The sequence below is a fragment of the Babylonia areolata genome, chromosome 10 (genome assembly GCF_041734735.1).
Source record: "Babylonia areolata isolate BAREFJ2019XMU chromosome 10, ASM4173473v1, whole genome shotgun sequence".
In the NCBI taxonomy this organism is placed as follows: Eukaryota; Metazoa; Mollusca; class Gastropoda; order Neogastropoda; family Buccinidae; genus Babylonia; species Babylonia areolata.
In genome coordinates, this window is record NC_134885.1 from 12,249,951 (window position 1) to 12,268,065 (window position 18,115).

General features: G+C 42.1%; 2 protein-coding genes across 2 annotated transcripts in view; one reads left to right on the forward strand and one right to left on the reverse strand.

The window, feature by feature from the left end:
• The window catches only part of LOC143286786 (uncharacterized), a 289,541-nt gene that overhangs the window by 128,929 nt on the left and 142,497 nt on the right, over positions 1–18,115 (forward strand). The gene's annotated exons all lie outside the window — the stretch shown is intronic.
• LOC143286785 (lipoxygenase homology domain-containing protein 1-like) overlaps positions 1–18,115 on the reverse strand; it is a 175,152-nt gene that overhangs the window by 53,724 nt on the left and 103,313 nt on the right. The window contains 11 exon segments of the mRNA XM_076594567.1: positions 477–631; positions 1,940–2,073; positions 3,347–3,498; positions 5,143–5,491; positions 6,772–6,858; positions 7,375–7,535; positions 8,077–8,269; positions 13,383–13,576; positions 14,355–14,428; positions 17,170–17,327; positions 17,917–18,071. Of these exon segments, the coding sequence (XP_076450682.1) occupies positions 477–631; positions 1,940–2,073; positions 3,347–3,498; positions 5,143–5,491; positions 6,772–6,858; positions 7,375–7,535; positions 8,077–8,269; positions 13,383–13,576; positions 14,355–14,428; positions 17,170–17,327; positions 17,917–18,071 (1,812 nt within the window).

Below are 18,115 nucleotides of genomic sequence, written 5' to 3' on the forward strand. Positions count from 1 at the left end.
GTAGGAATGCGTGAGCAATCCCTCTGGGGTTTGCATTACTTTTGTTCAGCAACATCAGCTACACGATTCAAACGGACACAAAAGCAGAGACTTGCGCTTCAAATTCAGGGACACATTGATCTCATTTCAGCAATGAAATTTCAAGTTTTGCCCTTTTATCATCAAAACCAGTGAACAATTTCTCTTTTCGAGAGAATAAAGCATTCTTGTATCTTTGAGTCACGATTCAGAAGTCAAGGGGTTAAACAGACACCCACAGTTCACAGACATGACATATACATTTTTTTTTTTAAACTACTGTGACACACAATACATGTTTTGTAACCATACTGGTCCCAAATATGTACGGATTCTGTGTTCTAACCATAAGTACCTGATAAACTGTCATAAAATCAATGAGCAACATCAACGACAACACTGAGAAGTGTCAACAAAAAAGGTTAAAATCAGTAGCAGGCAGTGGTCGGTGGGCTCACCTTTAGTCTCCAGCCCTATCTCATCCCTGATGGCAGTGGAAGACTCCAAGTGACTCATCTTACGTTTGAGAGCGGCATCAACTGGGACCAGTTCTCGGCAGATTTGACCATCATCCTTGTTCGTGGCTAGCCACCGCTGGCAGGGGAAGAAATAACTAACACACACACAAACACAGGCACACAAACACACACACAAACAAACACACACACACACACAGGCACACAAACACACACACACACACACACACATGTCGTGGGCTGTCGTCAGTAGGGTTATGCTTTTTTCAAGCTGGAGGGACAAAAATGTCTATTACAATCATCATCATCACCTGTACTTACAATCATCAATACTCTCATGTCAGCATTCAGAATCATCTACATCAGTATTTTCAATCATCATCATCGGCGTTTACAATCGTCAGTAAAGGAAATTTTCTTCCTAAAATTACGTTTAAGTAACATACTTACCGTGACCCACTAGTGCAGACTCCAACAGGGATCTGAATCCTGTCCTGTGCAAACTACTACCCGTCTATGCGGAGATAACAAAAGTAGCTACGGCTGATAACCTCCCTAAGTAGGTTACCTCCCCTGTGCATCCCTGACTAGCGCCCTATTTTTCCGGCAGCCATCTTGACTCCTGATCCTGTGCTCTTCATACGGCTAAGTTGTTTTTTTTTCGTATTTCTGTCTGTCTATCGATTCTTTGACTCTTCATGTTTTGTATCTGACGAAGACTTGTATCAGGTGCCAAACTTACTTAGCTCGTTTGGGCAATCGAGCTAAACTTATGGCGCTATCTCAATCATAAGAGCCCTCTACCTCGGGTTCTCTCAACAACAGGTACAGTATTTGGGGCAGAAATTAAGCCTTGCATCATTAATAAGCCTTGCGCACTATTAGATTATAAAAATCTCTCAATACAATTATGGGGGCTCTCACTTCGCCCCATTTTCAGCGGGCAACAGGCCTATCAGTAACAGCATTTACTATCATCAATATTGGCATTTGCAATCATCATCATCTGCATTTACAATGATCATCATCAGCGTTTACAATCATCATCTGCATTTACAATCATCAGTAACAGCAATTACCATCATCAATATTGGCATTTGCAATCATCATCATCTGCATTTACAATCATCAGTAACAGCAGTTACTATCATCAGCGTCAGAATTTACAATCATCATCATCAGCAGCAGCAGCATTAACGATTTTCATCAGGTCTCTGAAGGTCTGAACAGCACCTTCTGTCCATGCTGGATTTGGCATCTGCACTTTGTATTCATCATCATTTTTTTAAAACATGTGGTGTAGCATATATTGATCAATCTGCAAAACTTTGAAAGCCTCCATGAAACTGAAACTGAAACTGAAAGTACCCACAATGTACCCACAAACATTCACAAGATGATGAGAGTGTCACAAAATTCAGAGAAGAAAGACGTTACATGCCAACCTTTTCTTTCTCTTTCCATCCTGCACTTCCAGACTGTCCAAGAACCAGGCTGACCCCATGCCTCCGTTGTCATGGCGAATCTTCACCTTGACCAGTTTCCCAAGGTCAACAGCTTTGATTGAAAACACGTCCTCCTGATAAACAAATAAAAAAAAAAAAGAAGAAAAAAAAAAGAAGGAAATATCATGATTAGCAAGTTCAAGAAGACTGTGGAACGTATTTACAGCTGATGCTACCAGTGTGCCAAGAATGACTGCCTTCAGGGCAGATAACTGGACTCTCTGCCACAAGAACACACACAACATGTGTTGAAGGAGTTAATCGCAGAAGTTCCAGCAACTGCAGACCCATAATAAAAGCCTCAATCTGCGCCCCCCCCTTCCCCCCGCTCCCTATCCCCCCATCCCACTAAAGTTTACCTCAGGTGAGCTGGCCTTGTATGACCCACAGGGTCATTTGTGGCTAGTCAAGATCCCCCTAGTTTGAAGTTACCTACCTTCTACAGGGATTAATCAATCAAGCTAGTGGAAAAGAGGAAAAGGTAACGTTCTCATCAAGCCATTACCACCTCCACCACCGCCCACGCCCCACCTCACACCCAGCAATTCTCCATTACAACTTTTTAGAAACTAACAGAATAGAATTATGTCTTTATTACCAAGAGTACTGGGGTCACAAGGAATATCAGTGGAGGGGGTGTGGGGAGGGGGAGGGGGGGGAGGGGAGTGTCAGGTGGGTTTGGCAGTCAAAAAGCTTGGCAGTCAAATGGTCAATTAACAAAATATGATGTCCCGAACTTAAAACAAACAATAATCATTATTTTGCTGCTGTCTACTTTGATACAAAAACTGATAGTCAAGAGAAGGTATTGGGATGCTGTCTATCCATAGTGTATCAAACTGATGTCAGCAGAATGTATTGGACTGCTGTCTATCCATAGAGTATCAAAGTGACGTCAGGAGAAATTATTGGAAGCCATCTATCCATAGCATATCAATCTGACGTCAGGAGAAGGTACTGGAATGCTATCTATCCATAGCGTATCAAACTGATGTCAGCAGAAGGCATTGGAATGCCGTCTATCCATGGAGTATCAAAGTGACATCAAGAGAAGGCATTGGAATGCTGTCTATCCATAGCATATCAAACTGATGTCAGCAGAAGGCATTGGAATGCTGTCTATCCACAGCATATTGAACTGATTTCAGAAGGAATTACTGTCTATCCACATCATATCAAACTAATGCCAAAAGAAGGTACTGGATGCTGTCTATCCACAGCATATCAAACTGATGTTAGAAGAAGGTACTGGATGCTGTCTATCCATAGCGCATCAAACAGATTTCAGGAGAAGGCACTGGAATGCTGTCTACCCGTAACACATCAGAGAGGGCGGCGCCAGTTCACCTGTTTTCGCTCAAACTTGTTGCGGTTGTTGGACTCCTTGAGCTGCCTCTCCCCAGTGTCTCCCTTCTCTCCGTACAGCGTGACGAACACGCTGGAGTCCGTCCCCGCGCCAAACTCATCCCCCGTCTTCACGTGCACCGTGTACTCCACCTCTGTGAAACAAACATGCGCGCACGCACACACACACACACACACACATGCACACACACACACACACATGCATACACACACACACACACACACAAACACACACATGCACACACATACACATAAGTTGGTAATTATTGGTTTGGTATGCCTGTTATTATATATGATTTTGTTTATTATGCATAAGTACTATATGTGTTCAGGTCAACCATTTCTTTAATCCTCTGATGAAAAATTGACATGATGATCAATGTTTAAAGCAAGTCCCAGGTTTATGTGCATTAATGTGACTGCCCATGCACATAATTTTCATTTCTATTTTGTTTTCAATTTTTTTGGTTTGTTTCTTTTTTTTCTTTTCATTTTTTTGGGGGATGGGTGTGTGTGTGTGTGTGTGAGGGGGGGATCGGGGGGTGGGGGGGTGGGGGTTCTACAGGACTGACATTTACTGTTTTTCAGCCCTAATATAGTCATGTATGGTCTGCTGGGCTTTAACTCTTTCACCACCCTAGGCGACCTTTGTCAACATTGAGGGAACATGTTTAAAGAACCATTTTTCACATTATAACATGACATGCATGACAGCTGCAGCCAGTTGCCCACCAGTAGAACAATGACTACCCTTTGTGATTTTGATGGCTTTATGAGGAACTGGATTTCACATGCTTTTCTTGTGAAATATAAGCTTCACTGCAAGGGGGGCGTTGAGAGGGGGTGGTGGTGGTGGAGACTGCCCTTTGCTCCCTGATCGCATTTGAAGTGAACAAGTCCACTGTGCTGTTTTGACATGAACCGAAGTCTGTGACAAAGAGCATCGTATCTAAAATATCTGGCACTGGGGTGCGTTTTTCATATAGAAACTTGGTGGTGAAAGAGTTAACTCCCTCAGTACGGCCAGTCTTCTCTTCTCCTCTACACAGACCCATCGGATGTCCAGTGGGTGTCCAGAATGACCCAACCTTTAGCTTCCCTCGTCAGAATTGTGGTATTCTTTGTCAACATTCACCTCTTCAGTATAAGAGCCTTCCGCTTGCAATATTTTGATGATGGTAACTGGGGTGAAACGCTGTTAACGTCGTCTCTTTCGCCGTTTGTATGGAGAGAGTTAAGCAACATGATTTGAAGTTCTACAGGACTGATATTTACCTCTTTTTTTTTCTTTTTTTTTTTTTGCCCAGTGTGGCAAGCTGGGCTGTCAGCAGTTAAAGACAGATAAACCAAAGGAGGAATGTGACAAAACAGTTAAGATGCTCAGCTGCCAATACAGAGAGTCCGTGAGGGTGTGTGGGTTTGAATCCCGCTCTCGCCCTTTTCTCCCAAGTTTGACTGGAAAATCAAACTGAGCGTCTAGTCTTTCAGAGGAGACGATAAACTGAGGTCCCGTGCGCAGCACACACTTGGCACATTGAAAAAGAACCCATGGCAACAAAAGTGTTGTCCTCTGGCAAAATAATGTAAAAAGAAATCCACTCTGATAGGTACACAAATATATAAGCAAGGTCTGCAAAGCATGTTGGGTTATGCTGCTGTCAGGCATCTGCCGAGCAGATGTGGTGTAGCATATCTGGAGTTGTCCGAACGCAGTGACACGTGCTTCAGAAAGTGAAACTGAAAATGAAGACCAAAGGGAGAGCAGCAGCAGCACAAACCTTCCAGCCGCCCCTTCAGTGGCCTCCCCTTCTCGTCGGTGGGGATGAACTCTCGCACGATCTCCCCGTCCCCCTCGCTGCGGGCGAACCACTGGTTGACAAAGAACCAGTAGTCCTCCGTATCCTCTGCCCCCTCGTCCTCCTCCATCACCGCATCCAGCCTGGAGCCCGACGACATGTAGTGCGACTTGCGGCGCCCTCTGCGGGGGGAGGTGCTGGGGCTGGAGTCGGACTCCTCGTCTTCGGAGTGCCGGTGGATGTTCAGCAGGGACTTTCGCCGCTCCGTCTCCGACAGCTTCTTCTTCTGCTTCCTCTTGTTGGTTTCCAGTGCTTGGCGCTGAATCAGCAGCTGTGGAGGAGGAGTGGGGGGGAGGGGGCCGGGGGGGACAAAAGTGAATCAGGTATTCTTCGAAAGGTATTTTTGGATGGGTAGTCTTTGATTCCCAGATGGATAGAAATGTATTTTTCTATGGACATTGTTTGAAATGATGCATGCATTCTTCACAGGGAATTCTTTTAAATGATTTATGCATTCTTCAAGGGACATTCTTTGTAATCACTCACACATTCTTCAATGCATATTCTTTGAAAAGTGGAGAAGTCAAACAACAGATTTAAATGTAAAGACAGACAATCAAGTCTTCAAAGAAGAAAACTTCATGTGTGCAAGTCTGCAATATATTCCATTAAAAGTACAACAAAAAAGAGAGATAAATATAACATGCTTATATAGTGTATTAAAAAGGCATAAGGTCAAAGGTCCCATAGCCTTTTATGGCCATCAGGGCAGTGAACTAATTTCCACTGTGTCTAGGGTTTGGCACAGGCAGGCATGGCCCAGTCCTCTCATTGATGGGTGCAACAGCCGAATGGTTAAAGTGTTGGACTTTCAATCTGAGGGTCCCGGGTTCGAATCTTGGTGGCGCTTGGTGGGTAAAGGGTGGAGATTTTCTGATCTCCCAGGTCACCGTATGTGCAGACCTGCCAGTACCTGAACCCCCTGCGTATGTATAAGCACGCAGAAGATCAATTACGCACGTTAAAGATCCTGTAATCCATGGCAGCATTCATTGGGTTATGGAAACAATAACATACCCAGCATGCAAACCCCAGAAAACGGAGTATGGCTGCCTACATGGCAGGGTAAATAAGCAAAACGGTCATACACATAAAATGTTAAATGTTACACATTTGTCTGAGTATGTATGTAAAGCGTGTCTGAAATCTAACAGAATGACACAGGAAACGAATGATGAGCACCCAATGGCAGCCGTCAGTCGGCTCTACCCAGGTAGGCAGCCTGTTGTGAAAATGACTCCGTGTTTGTAAAGTGCTTAGACCTTGGTCTCCGACCGAGAATGTGCTTATATAAGTATCCATATCAATCAATTAATTCCACCATTTTAACCTTCCCAAAACCAAAGTCAGATACCGATTCCCACGTGGGGGATGAAGTGAGGAAAACCAGTAGTAAAAGTGCGGCCTTTCCCCAAAGACACAACACCATGCTGATAAAAGGACCTTGGAGCCTGATCACTGGTGAAACACCAGATCAGAAAGTCCATGCCTAACAGATTCTGCTGTGGCACCTACGCAGAGTACGGTCTCGCCTTTTCCACCTTTCCTCACCTTTTCCAGGTGCCATCCAGCAAACCTGCCGGCATCATCATGACCGATGCGGATTTTCTGCAGCTGCCCAATGCTCGCTGCCTCCACCTGTCATCACAAAGTGCATTTTTTTCATTTACTTGTTTATTTATATTTCTTTTTTTTTTTCTTTTTTTTTTTAGCTAAGGGTATTTCTATGGCGTCTAACGACAGAGCACTCTCTGCACTGTACAGTGACATGAAGAAGTTAAAGAATACAAGTATTAAAAAAATGACAAAAATAAAATGACAAAACTAAAAATAAAATAAAACAATGTTCAATATATCTGAAACAAAAGGCCATGAACACAAAATCCAGTCTATAAAATACCCAGGTACACACACACACTTTCACACACACACATGCATACATGCACACCACACACACACATGCTCTTAATATGCATCATCTTCATACATGCACACATACACACACACACTTACACACACATAAACTCACTCTCCCTGACGCCCCCCACCCCCACCCTCCCACTCCCCCCACCTGCAAACCACCTCACCCACCCACCCACCCACCCCTCACCCCCACCCCCATACAGACAAATACAGATACACACGCGCACAAACCTTGAACTTATCAACAGCAGCTCTCTCGAAGTTGTCAGTTTTGTTGCGTAGTTTGACCTCCTCTGTCTTTCCCTCCTCGCCGTACATTTGGAGAAAGACATTGGCGTCTGTTCCTGCCCCCTTCAGGTCTCCCGTCCACACCGTCACCTCGTAGGGAATGGCTGGAACAGCACGGTACTAAAGTGTCACAATTTTGCATAGTTAACAAGGGAGTGTTGTGTTGTGCTGTGCTGTGCTGTGCTGTGCTGTGTTGTTGTGCTGTGCTGTGCTGTGCTGTGTTGTTGCACTGTGCTGTGCTGTGCTGCACTGCACTGCACTGCGCTGTGCTGTGCTGTGCTGTGCTGTGCTGTGCTGTGCTGTGCTGTGCTGTGCTGTACTGTGCTGTGTTGTGCTGCGCTGTGCTGTGCTGTCTTGTGTTTTGTTGAGAAGTTAAGAATGAAGATTGGAGAACAACAGAATGCCAATCTCACGTCAGCTGTTTCATGTGACTGCTGCCCTCAAAATTATTTGCATTTGTATTTCTTTTTATCACAACAGATTTCTCTGTGTGAAATTCGGGCTGCTCTCCGCAGGGAGAGCACGTCGCTACACTGAGAGCGCCACCCATTTTTTTATATTTTTTCCTGTGCGCAGTTTTATTTGTTTTTCCTATTGAAAGGTTTTATATCACAACAGCAATATACAAAGAAAGATGGCCCTCACTTTTCTCTCGCTTTTCTTGGGAAGACGGTTCGATCTCGATCTCCGTCAGCCTGTCTCCCTCGTCCTCGGCCAGCCAGCGATGGCAGGCAAAGAGGTAGTTCTGTCCCTGGCTGGGGATGTCGATTCTCACCTCATCCAGGAACCAGCCAGACCCTGGCTTGGTGCCGTCATGACCTATCTTGATCTTCTTGATCTGTGTCAAACAAACAGATTGCGACTTCTCTTTTACAAAGTCCTTTAAGTAATTTCCTGTAACTGTATTTAGAAGGTGTTTTTTTTCTTCCAAATTTCACCCACATTTTTACCCTCATTTGCCCAGTTTCCCCCAACCCTCCATTCATCCACATCTCCCACCCCTTCTAACCGATAATACTCAGGTGTATTCATAAATACTTTAACAACATGTCTTAAATCACCGATATGTGTGACGGGACATTAAACAAAAATTCCTCCAAACAGACACACAGACAGACACACAGACAACCGAACACCAGGTTAAAACATAGACTCACTTTGTTTACACAAGTGAGTCAAAAATGGTATATGGAGATAAAAGAATACCGTCATGACCTATCTTGATCTTCTTGATCTGTGTCAAACAGATTGTGTATACATGGAAAAAATGGTATATTGGAGATAAAGAATACTGTCATGACATATCTTGACCTTCTTGATCTGTGTCAACCAAACAGACTGTGTATACATGGGAAAATGGTATATTGGAGATTAAAAAAATTACCGTCATGACCTATCTTGATCCTGATCAGTGTCAAACAAACAGATTGTGTATACATGGAAAAAATGGTATATTGGAGATAAAGAATACTGTCATGGCCTATCTTGATCTGTGTCAAACAAACAGATTGTGTATACATGGAAAAAATGGTATATTGGAGATAAAAGAATACCGTCATGACCTATCTTGATCTTCTTGATCTGTGTCAAACAGATTGTGTATACATGGAAAAAATGGTATATTGGAGACAAAAGAATACCATCATGACCTATCTTGAGCTTCTTGATCTGTGTCAAACAAACACATTGTGTATACATGGAAAAAATAGTATATTGGAGACAAAAGAATACCGTCATGACCAATCTTGATCTTCTTGCTCTGTTTCAAACAAACAGATCGTGTATAAATGGAAAAAAATGGTATATTGGAGATAAAAGAATACCGTCATGACCTATCTTGATCTTCTTGATCTGTGTCAAACAAACAGATTGTGTATACATGGAAAAAAATGGTATATTAGAGATAAAAGAATACCGTCATGACCAATCTTGATCTTGATCTGTGTCAAACAAACAGATTGTGTATAAATGGGAAAAAAATGGTATATTGGAGATAAAAGAATACCGTCATGACCTATCTTGATCTTGATCTTGATCTGTGTCAAACAGATTGCGTATAAATGGAAAAAAAATGGTATATTGGAGATAAAAGAATGGAAAAAATGGTATACTGGATATAAAAGAATACCGTCATGACCTATCTTGATCTTCTTGATCTGTGTCAAACAAACACATTGTATATACATGGAAAAAATGGTATACTGGAGACAAAAGAATACTGTCATGACCAATCTTGATCTTCTTGATCTGTGTCAAACAGATTGTGTATAAATGGAAAAAATGGTATATGGAGATAAAAGAATACCATCATGACCTATCTTGATCTTCTTGATCTGTGTCAAACAGATTGTGTATAAATGGAAAAAATGGTATATGGAGATAAAAGAATACCATCATGACCTCTCTTGATCTTCTTGATCTGTGTCAAACAGATTGTGTATAAATGGAAAAAATGGTATATGGAGATAAAAGAATACCATCATGACCTATCTTGATCCTGATCTGTGTCAAACAAACAGACTGTGTATACATGGAAAAAAAATGGTATATTGGAGATAAAAGAATACCGTCATGACCTATCTTGATCTTGATCTGTGTCAAACAGATTGTGTATAAATGGAAAAATGGTATACTGGAGATAAAAGAATGGGAAAAAATGGTATATTGGATATAAAAGAATACCGTCATGACCTATCTTGATAAGATAAGATAAGATAAGATAAGATAAGATAAGAATAACTTTATTATCTCCACCTGGAGAAATTTGGTCAGGTGCATTATCACAACATAGACAAGTAAACAACATGGGGACCATAACTGTAAAAGCCAACAACAGCCCCAACAAATATTACGAAGATACAAATGTAAAAAATATCACATACATCGTTTCATACATACATCCACACACTGCAGGTAATAACTAGTATTCTTAATGTAAAAACAGAAAGAATTAAGAAACATTATTTGAATATAATTATAAACATAGCCTACTATACTGCACATTGATTATAATAGACAGATAAGATAAGAATAAAGATGAATTGCGGAAAACCACAACCAGATAATCAGCACACACCCGCACCGCACCCCCCCCACCCCCACCCCACACACGCAGATAACTTGATCAAACAAGAGTAATAAACATATGTTCTCAAATAAAAGCATTTCACATATTCGCTTTTAAAAACATTGCAATTAATTACTACATCGTAATTATTAAACAGAAATATATTTAGAATATGGACATTAGCATTAGACATATTCATTGTACATTCATCCTGCATATTGCACATTATTCTTCCTACATATTGCACATTCATTATAACCAATTGTCACGTTTTAAGCTCAGTAAACACACACACACACACACACACACACACACACACACACACACACACACACACAAACACACACCACAACTAGAACAAGGTACAGCCTATCATGCACGGACTTTCACACGTCTCACATGAGAGTGCGCGCGCGCACACACACACACAGAGTTCTCAAGAATTTAAAAGGTGGATTGAACGTGGAATAAAAGTCTTCAGAGCTCTGGATTTCAACTTAAAAGTTCTGTAGCGTTGTCCTGATGGCAATAGCTCATAATACTTTGCTAAAATATGGGTGTCGTCAGTTGCTATCTGCCTGCTTTTTTTAACCACTCGACTTTCATACAGCTCTTGCATACTAGCTTGTTTCACTCCCACAATTTTACTGCATACACTCATGACATCGTTCAAAACACGCTTACTCCTCACTCCCAAACTTCCATACCAGCACATAAATGAAACTGTAAGCACAGACTCGATACAACATCGATAATAACTTTGAAGAATATTTGAATTTATACCAACATTTCTAAGCTTCTGTAAACAAAAAATTCTAGATTGACATTTCTTATGAATGGAATCAACATTTCTGTCAAAAGTCAGCTTATTGTCTAAGATGGTCCCTAAATATCTATATTCATTGACCCTCTCCACTGTTTGACCATCAATAACAAGGTCAGCTACAGGCAAGGGGTCTTTCCGAAAATCTATTAACATTTCTTTTGTTTTCAATACGTTGAGATCCAGATAGTTTTTCTCACACCAGGAACAGAACTTTTTAATTTCACTGAAATAAATAGCATCAGAGTTGGACAGATCTTCAACTGCTGAATCATCAGAATATTTTATGACAGGAGTTTCCTCCGTGCCTCTGCAGTCATTTGTGTACAGTGTAAAAAGAACAGGGGACAGCACTGTACCTTGGGGTGCACCAGTAGAAGTAGATTTTAGAGAAGAGTGGGCAGAATGAAAGCGGACGGACTGAGTTCTATTGAGAAGAAAACTTATTATCCAAAGAGTAAGCTTCGGATCAACATCCATGCCTAGCAGTTTGAGGGCAAGGAGATGAGGTTGTATTGTGTTAAAAGCAGAAGAGAAGTCAACAAAAAGGATACGAACGAAAGATCCCGTGTTATTCAAATGAAGGAAAGCATTATGAAGGAGAGTTAGGATAGCATCGTCAGTACTTCTGTGTGCTTTATAAGCAAACTGAAGAGAGTCAAGCTGCTGTTCAGTGAAAGAAAGAAGATGTCGGAGAATAATTTTTTCAAAGCATTTCATCACTACTGAAGTCAGGGCAACAGGACGGTAATCATTTAGTGCGGCTGGGTTCTTTTTCTTGGGGATAGGACAGATAGTAGGTTTTTTCCAGATGCTGGGGACAGAGCAGTCCTTCAGAGATCAGTTGAAAATTTTACAGAACACGTCACACAACTGGGAAGCACATGTTTTCAGTAATTTTCCGCAGATATTGTCGGGGCCAATTGCCTTCGTGACATTCAGTTTTAAAAATAAAGATTCAACAACTTTTGCATCGATCTCAAAGTCTTCACCTGTGTTCCTATCTTTGATCTTTTCCTGCAACTGTGAGATAACACTATCCAGTTCCCTTCCCAGATCATTCCTTTCAAAGCGACAGTAGAAATCATTCAGTTTATTTGAAAAATCAATCTGTTCATCCTTTTCCATTTTACAAGCTACTGTTTTCCTTTTCGTTTCTCCAGTGATAATTTTTAACCCATCCCATGCATCTGCCATTCTTCCCGTCTGAAACTGTTGCTCTACTTTTGACTTGAATTCCCTCTGTCCCCTTCGTAATTCACCTCTAAGCTTCTTTTGTATCAATTTCCTATCCTTCTTGTTCCCTGACTGAAACGCTGCCTTTTTCTCGTTTAAAATTGTTTTGAGAGACTTTGAGATCCATGGTTTGTTGTTGGGGAAAAGTTTAATTATTTTTGTCGGAATTATCATGTCTTCACAGAAACTGATATAAGATGTAACAACATCAGCTGCTTCATGAACATTCTCACATGGGTCAGTCAACACACTCCAATCAGTACAATCAAAACATCCTCTCAGTTCATCCACACTCTCTGACGTCCAAACTTTCACACTCTTTTTCACAATCGGCTCTGTCTGTATCTTTGGTCTGTAGGCTGGGATTAAATGAACAACATCATGATCAGATACACCCACTGGTGCAAGGGGAACAGATTTGTAGGCATTAGGAATGTTCCCGTAACACAGATCAATTGTCTTGTCCAGTCTGGTCCGGCAGGTAACATATTGTTTAAAAGAAGGTAAGGCTTTCTTTAAATCACAATGATTAAAATCTCCAACAATAAAACACGGGGCGTCGGCAGAGATGAGTTGAAGGTCGCGAACAACACCTGCGATCGTCCTTCCTTCTTGATCTGTGTCAAACAGATTATGTATAAATGGAAAAAATGGTATATTGGAGATAAAAGAATTTTTTTTAAAGTGGACTGAATTTGGAGGGGGCCGGGGTGGTAAAAAAAAAAAAAAAAGAACGAAATGTGAAACACAAGGAGTGTAGAAAAATAGACTGGGGGCCCTATTTTATAATTTTTTTTTTTAACAATGACAACTCAGTGGCCTCACCTTGCCAATGTCTGTGGTGTCCAGTTTAAACAGGTCGGTGCGGCCCCGCTCAAACTTGTTGCTGCTGGTCTCAGCGGAGCGCAGTTTCAGGGAATCCGTGTCGCCTTTGCCGCCAAACATCTTGAGGAAAACGTTGGCGTCCGTGCCCGCGTTGCGCACGTCTCCGGTCTTCACGTACACGTGGTACGTTGTGGCTGAGAGGACACAGAACGCAGAGCGGCTAAAAGTGAGTGGTGCAGAGCAAAGTTTTGTTTCTTTAACTTGTGCTGGTTTGATGTGGTCAGTGTGACTGTGGTGTCAAACGGTCACTTTTGTCATTTCTGTCATCAGCTGTCAAACGTTTGTGAACTCCCGTTTCATTCAAAATATTCATCTCTCCCCCTCTCTTTCTCTCTCAGTGTGTGCGTGTGTGTGTGTGTGTGTGTGTGTGTGTGTGTGTGTGTGTGTGTGTGTGTGTGTGCATGTGTTTATATGTGTGTCTGTGTGTGCACGTGTCTCTGTGAGTGTGTTTGTGTGTGTGTGTGTGTGCGCGCGCGCGTGCATGCATGCATGTGTGCGTGCGTGTGTGCATGTGTGCATGTGTGTTTATATGTGTGTGTCTGTGAGTGCGCATGTCTCTGTGAGTGTGTTTGTGTGTCTGTGTATGTGTGTGTGTGCGTTTCTAAGTGTGTGTGTGTGAGTGTGTGTCTGTCTCTCTGTGAGTGTGTTTGTGTGTCTGTGTATGTGTGTGTGTGTGTGTGTGTGTGTAAGTGTGTGTGTGTGCGTGTGTGTGTGTGTGTGTATGTGCGTGCGTGCATGCCTGCGTGCGTGCATATGTGCATGTGTGTGTGTGTGTGTGTGTGTGTGTGTTTATATGTGTGTGTGAGTGCGCGTGTGTCACTGTGAGTGTGTTTGTGTGTATGTGCATGTATGTGTGAGTGTGTGTGCGAGTGTGTGTGTGTGTGTGAGCACAGTGACAGTGTGGTGACATACTGTTCAACATCTGTGCCCCTCCAGCCAGCAGCTCTCTCTCTATCTGACCGTCATCCTCATCCTCTGCCAACCACCTGCACAACAAGGGGTCCACAAACACACACACAAACATGCACACACACACACAGACACACACACACATACACCACCCTTGTTAGCAGTTGCACTACCAGCCTGGCTCCTTTTTTTCATACTCTGCCTAGCCAGAAACACACACACACTCTCTCTCAAACTCACGCATGTACACACACACACACACACATACACTCACACACACACACACATACACACATGGAGTGATGGCCTAGAGGTAATGCGTCCGCCAAGGAAGCGAGAGAATCTGAGCACGCTGGTTCGAATCACGGCTCAGCCACGGATATTTTCCCCCTCCACTAGACCTTGAGTGGTGGTCTGGACGCTAGTCATTCGGATGAGACGATAAACTGAGGTCCCATGTGCAGCATGCACTTAGCGCATGTAAAAGAACCCACAGCAACAAAAGGGTTGTTCCTGGTAAAATTCTGTAGAAAAATCCACTTCGATAGGAAAAACAAATAAAACTGTACGCAGGAAAAAATACAAAAAGAAGGGTGGTGCTGTAGTGTGGCGACGCGCTCTCCCTGCAGAGAGCAGCCCGAATTTCACACAGAGAAATCTGTTGTGATAAAAAGAAATGCAAATACAAATACAAAATACATATACTCATGCACACAGTGGCACACCCACACACAAATGCACCCCCATACTCACTCACACTCATGTGCAAACGGAAAAAAAAAAGTTTAAATGTAAAGAAGAAAAAGAAATATATAAAAATCCATCCACAAGCAGAAGAAACTGAATATAACAGATGTCAGTTTCAGTTTCAAAGAGGTGTCAAAGCAGACGAACTGCCACACACGCTACACCACATCTGCTGTATAGAATATATAAAAATTAATAGAATTAAATAGAACAGAACAGAATAGAATAGTTTCAATTTCAGTCCCCTCAAGGAGGCATCACTGCGTTCAGACAAATCCATATATGTTACACCACATCTGCAAGGCAGATGCCTGACCAGCAGCATAACCCACCCCAACATGCTTGTAAGGTCTTGAGTGTATGCTTGTGTTTTTGTGTACCTATCAAAGTGGATTTCAAAGTACAAGATCAGCACTCTATGTTATAAATGTATTCCCAAATCTGCCCCTTCCTATCTCTGTGGCTGCCTTTACCTCTACACTCCATCTCGCTCTCTACGATCGGCTTCGGATCCACTCTGTTTACGCATAGCCAGATTCAAACACTCCACTGTTGGCTGCCGTTCTTTCTCTGTCTCTGGAGGTCTCTGCATTCAGCTCTTTCAAGTCTGGTCTTAAAACCCACATCTTCCCAAAATAGCCTCCTTTCCCTGCCTCTTCCTTGTCTTCAGTTTTTGAGTTACGCATGCGTGTGAATGACTGGTGCGAAAGCGCTTTGATTTGTCTCTGCACAAGATTCAGCACTTCATAAATATAATTATATTATTATTATTATTATTATTAATATTATTATCATTATTATTTCTGCAGCAGATATTTTGCCAGAGGTTCTTTTTCAAAGGGCCAAGTGCATGCTGCACATGGTACCTGGATGCTCAGTTTGATTTTCCAGTCAAACTTGGGAGAAAGGGCAAGAGCAGGATTCAAACCCACACACTCTCTATATTGGCAGATGAGTGTTGTAACCATTCTGCCATCTTCCTACTGTAGAACAGAATAGAATAAAATGAAATAAAATAAAACACACAAAGAAAAAGGAGCAGAAACCTGACCCTCACATACACCCAAAGAACAGGTCATTCTAGAAATAATTATCAACTCCTACCTTCAGGCAAACGTTTCTGTGTTCCAAAATTCAAAACAAACAGAACCAAATGCAGCTTTATTCCAACGTCAATCCAGCTATTGAATAACAGTAACTGATAATCAGATGTACGACTGGAATGAATGCCAGAGTGTATGTACGTGGAATATGACGTCTTAACTCAAAACACTATAAATTGTACACTGCTATTATACGTCTTTGTCAACTTTTAGTATACTGTTATGTCTATTCATTAACTGTGATTATTACTGCATGTGTGTATGGCTATGATAATGTATGTATGATTTACTTTAAATTACTTTTTAAGGGTTTCTGTTGTTGTTGTCTACTGGGATTATTGATTGTAAAGATGGTTTGCCCTAGGTTTACATCTTAATATGGTTTATCTATATACATGTTGAATGACTGTGATTTTCTTGTGTTGTTTTTCTGTTTTACACAACATGTGAATTTCTCTTGTTGAGATAATAAAGTATTCTGTATTCTGTAATCCTTGACAGCCTTCCCTGGGTTTCTGCAAAACATTACCGTAAAAATTAAATGAAATAACTAGTGGGAGTGGAGTGATGGCCTAGAGGTAACACATCCACCTAGGAAGCGAGAGAATCTGAGCACTCAGCCACTGATGTTTTCTCCCCCTCCACTAGACCTTAAGTGGTAGTCTGGGTGCTAGTCATTCGGATGAGATGATAAACCAAGGTCCCGTGTGCAGCATGCACTTAGTGCATGTAAAAGAACCCATGGCAACAGAAGGGTTGTTCCTGGCAAAATTATGTAGAAAAATCCACTTTGATAGGAAAAACAAATAAAACTGCATGCAGGAAAAAAATACAAAAAAGTGGGTGGCGCTATAGTATAGCGACGCGCTTTCCCTGGGGAGAGCAGCCTGAATTTCACACAGAGAAATCTGTTGTGATAAAAAAAGAAATACAAGTACAAATACAAATAAACGCAGTCAGTGACCGACCTGTTGCACACAAACTCTGCATCGTATTTGTCAGTGTCCATCTGTCTGACCACCACTTTGTCCAGAAACCAGCCGGCCCCAGATCCTCGCCCGTCATGACCGATGCGAATTTTGCGAAGTTTCATCAGCGTCACTGCCTCAATCTCAAACTCATCCACCTGCACACACATCAACACAAGGGTTTTATTTTTCATCCACACACTGAAGCAACGTATACTATCCTAAAACCCTCTTGGCCAAGAGAACGGGGATGTAACTTGGACAAGACACGCTCCACTATAATCAAATTCTAGCCGAGATAGTTGGGACAGCAGTTACCTACTCTGCTGTTCTGATGGTCATAGCCGAACACGACTGACTATCATACATACATGCATGCGCACACATTTGTTTTGTTTTTTGTGCACTTAGAGCTGACTTCATCAAGATTTTGCGCCTTATAAATATATTATTATCATTTTTATGTATTTATCTCGTTTTTTATTTTTTTAATTTCATTTATTTATTTCTTCTTTTTTTTATCTCTCTCTCAAGGCCTGACTAAGCGCGTTGGGTTACGCACGCTGCTGGTCAGGCATCTGCTTGGCAGATGTGGTGAAGCATATATGGATTTGACCGAACGCAATGACATCTCCTTGAGCTATTGATACCGATACTGATACTGATACTATGGCCACAGACTGCTATGGGGACCAATAACCATCAACAGGTAATTTGCTTCCAGTGCAGCCACACCAGTCCTCTCACCTGCCCTTTCTCAAACTTGTTCCTGTTGGTCTTCGAGTGTCGCAGGTAGCGCTTGCCGGTGTCCCCGAGGTCGCCGAAGATGTTGATGTAGACGTTGGCGTCGGTGCCTGCCGACGACTTCTTGCCTGTGTGCACCTCCACCTTGTAGTGAACCACTGAAACCAGGGGATTCTATCAGTCAGGTGTCAACGACTCATTT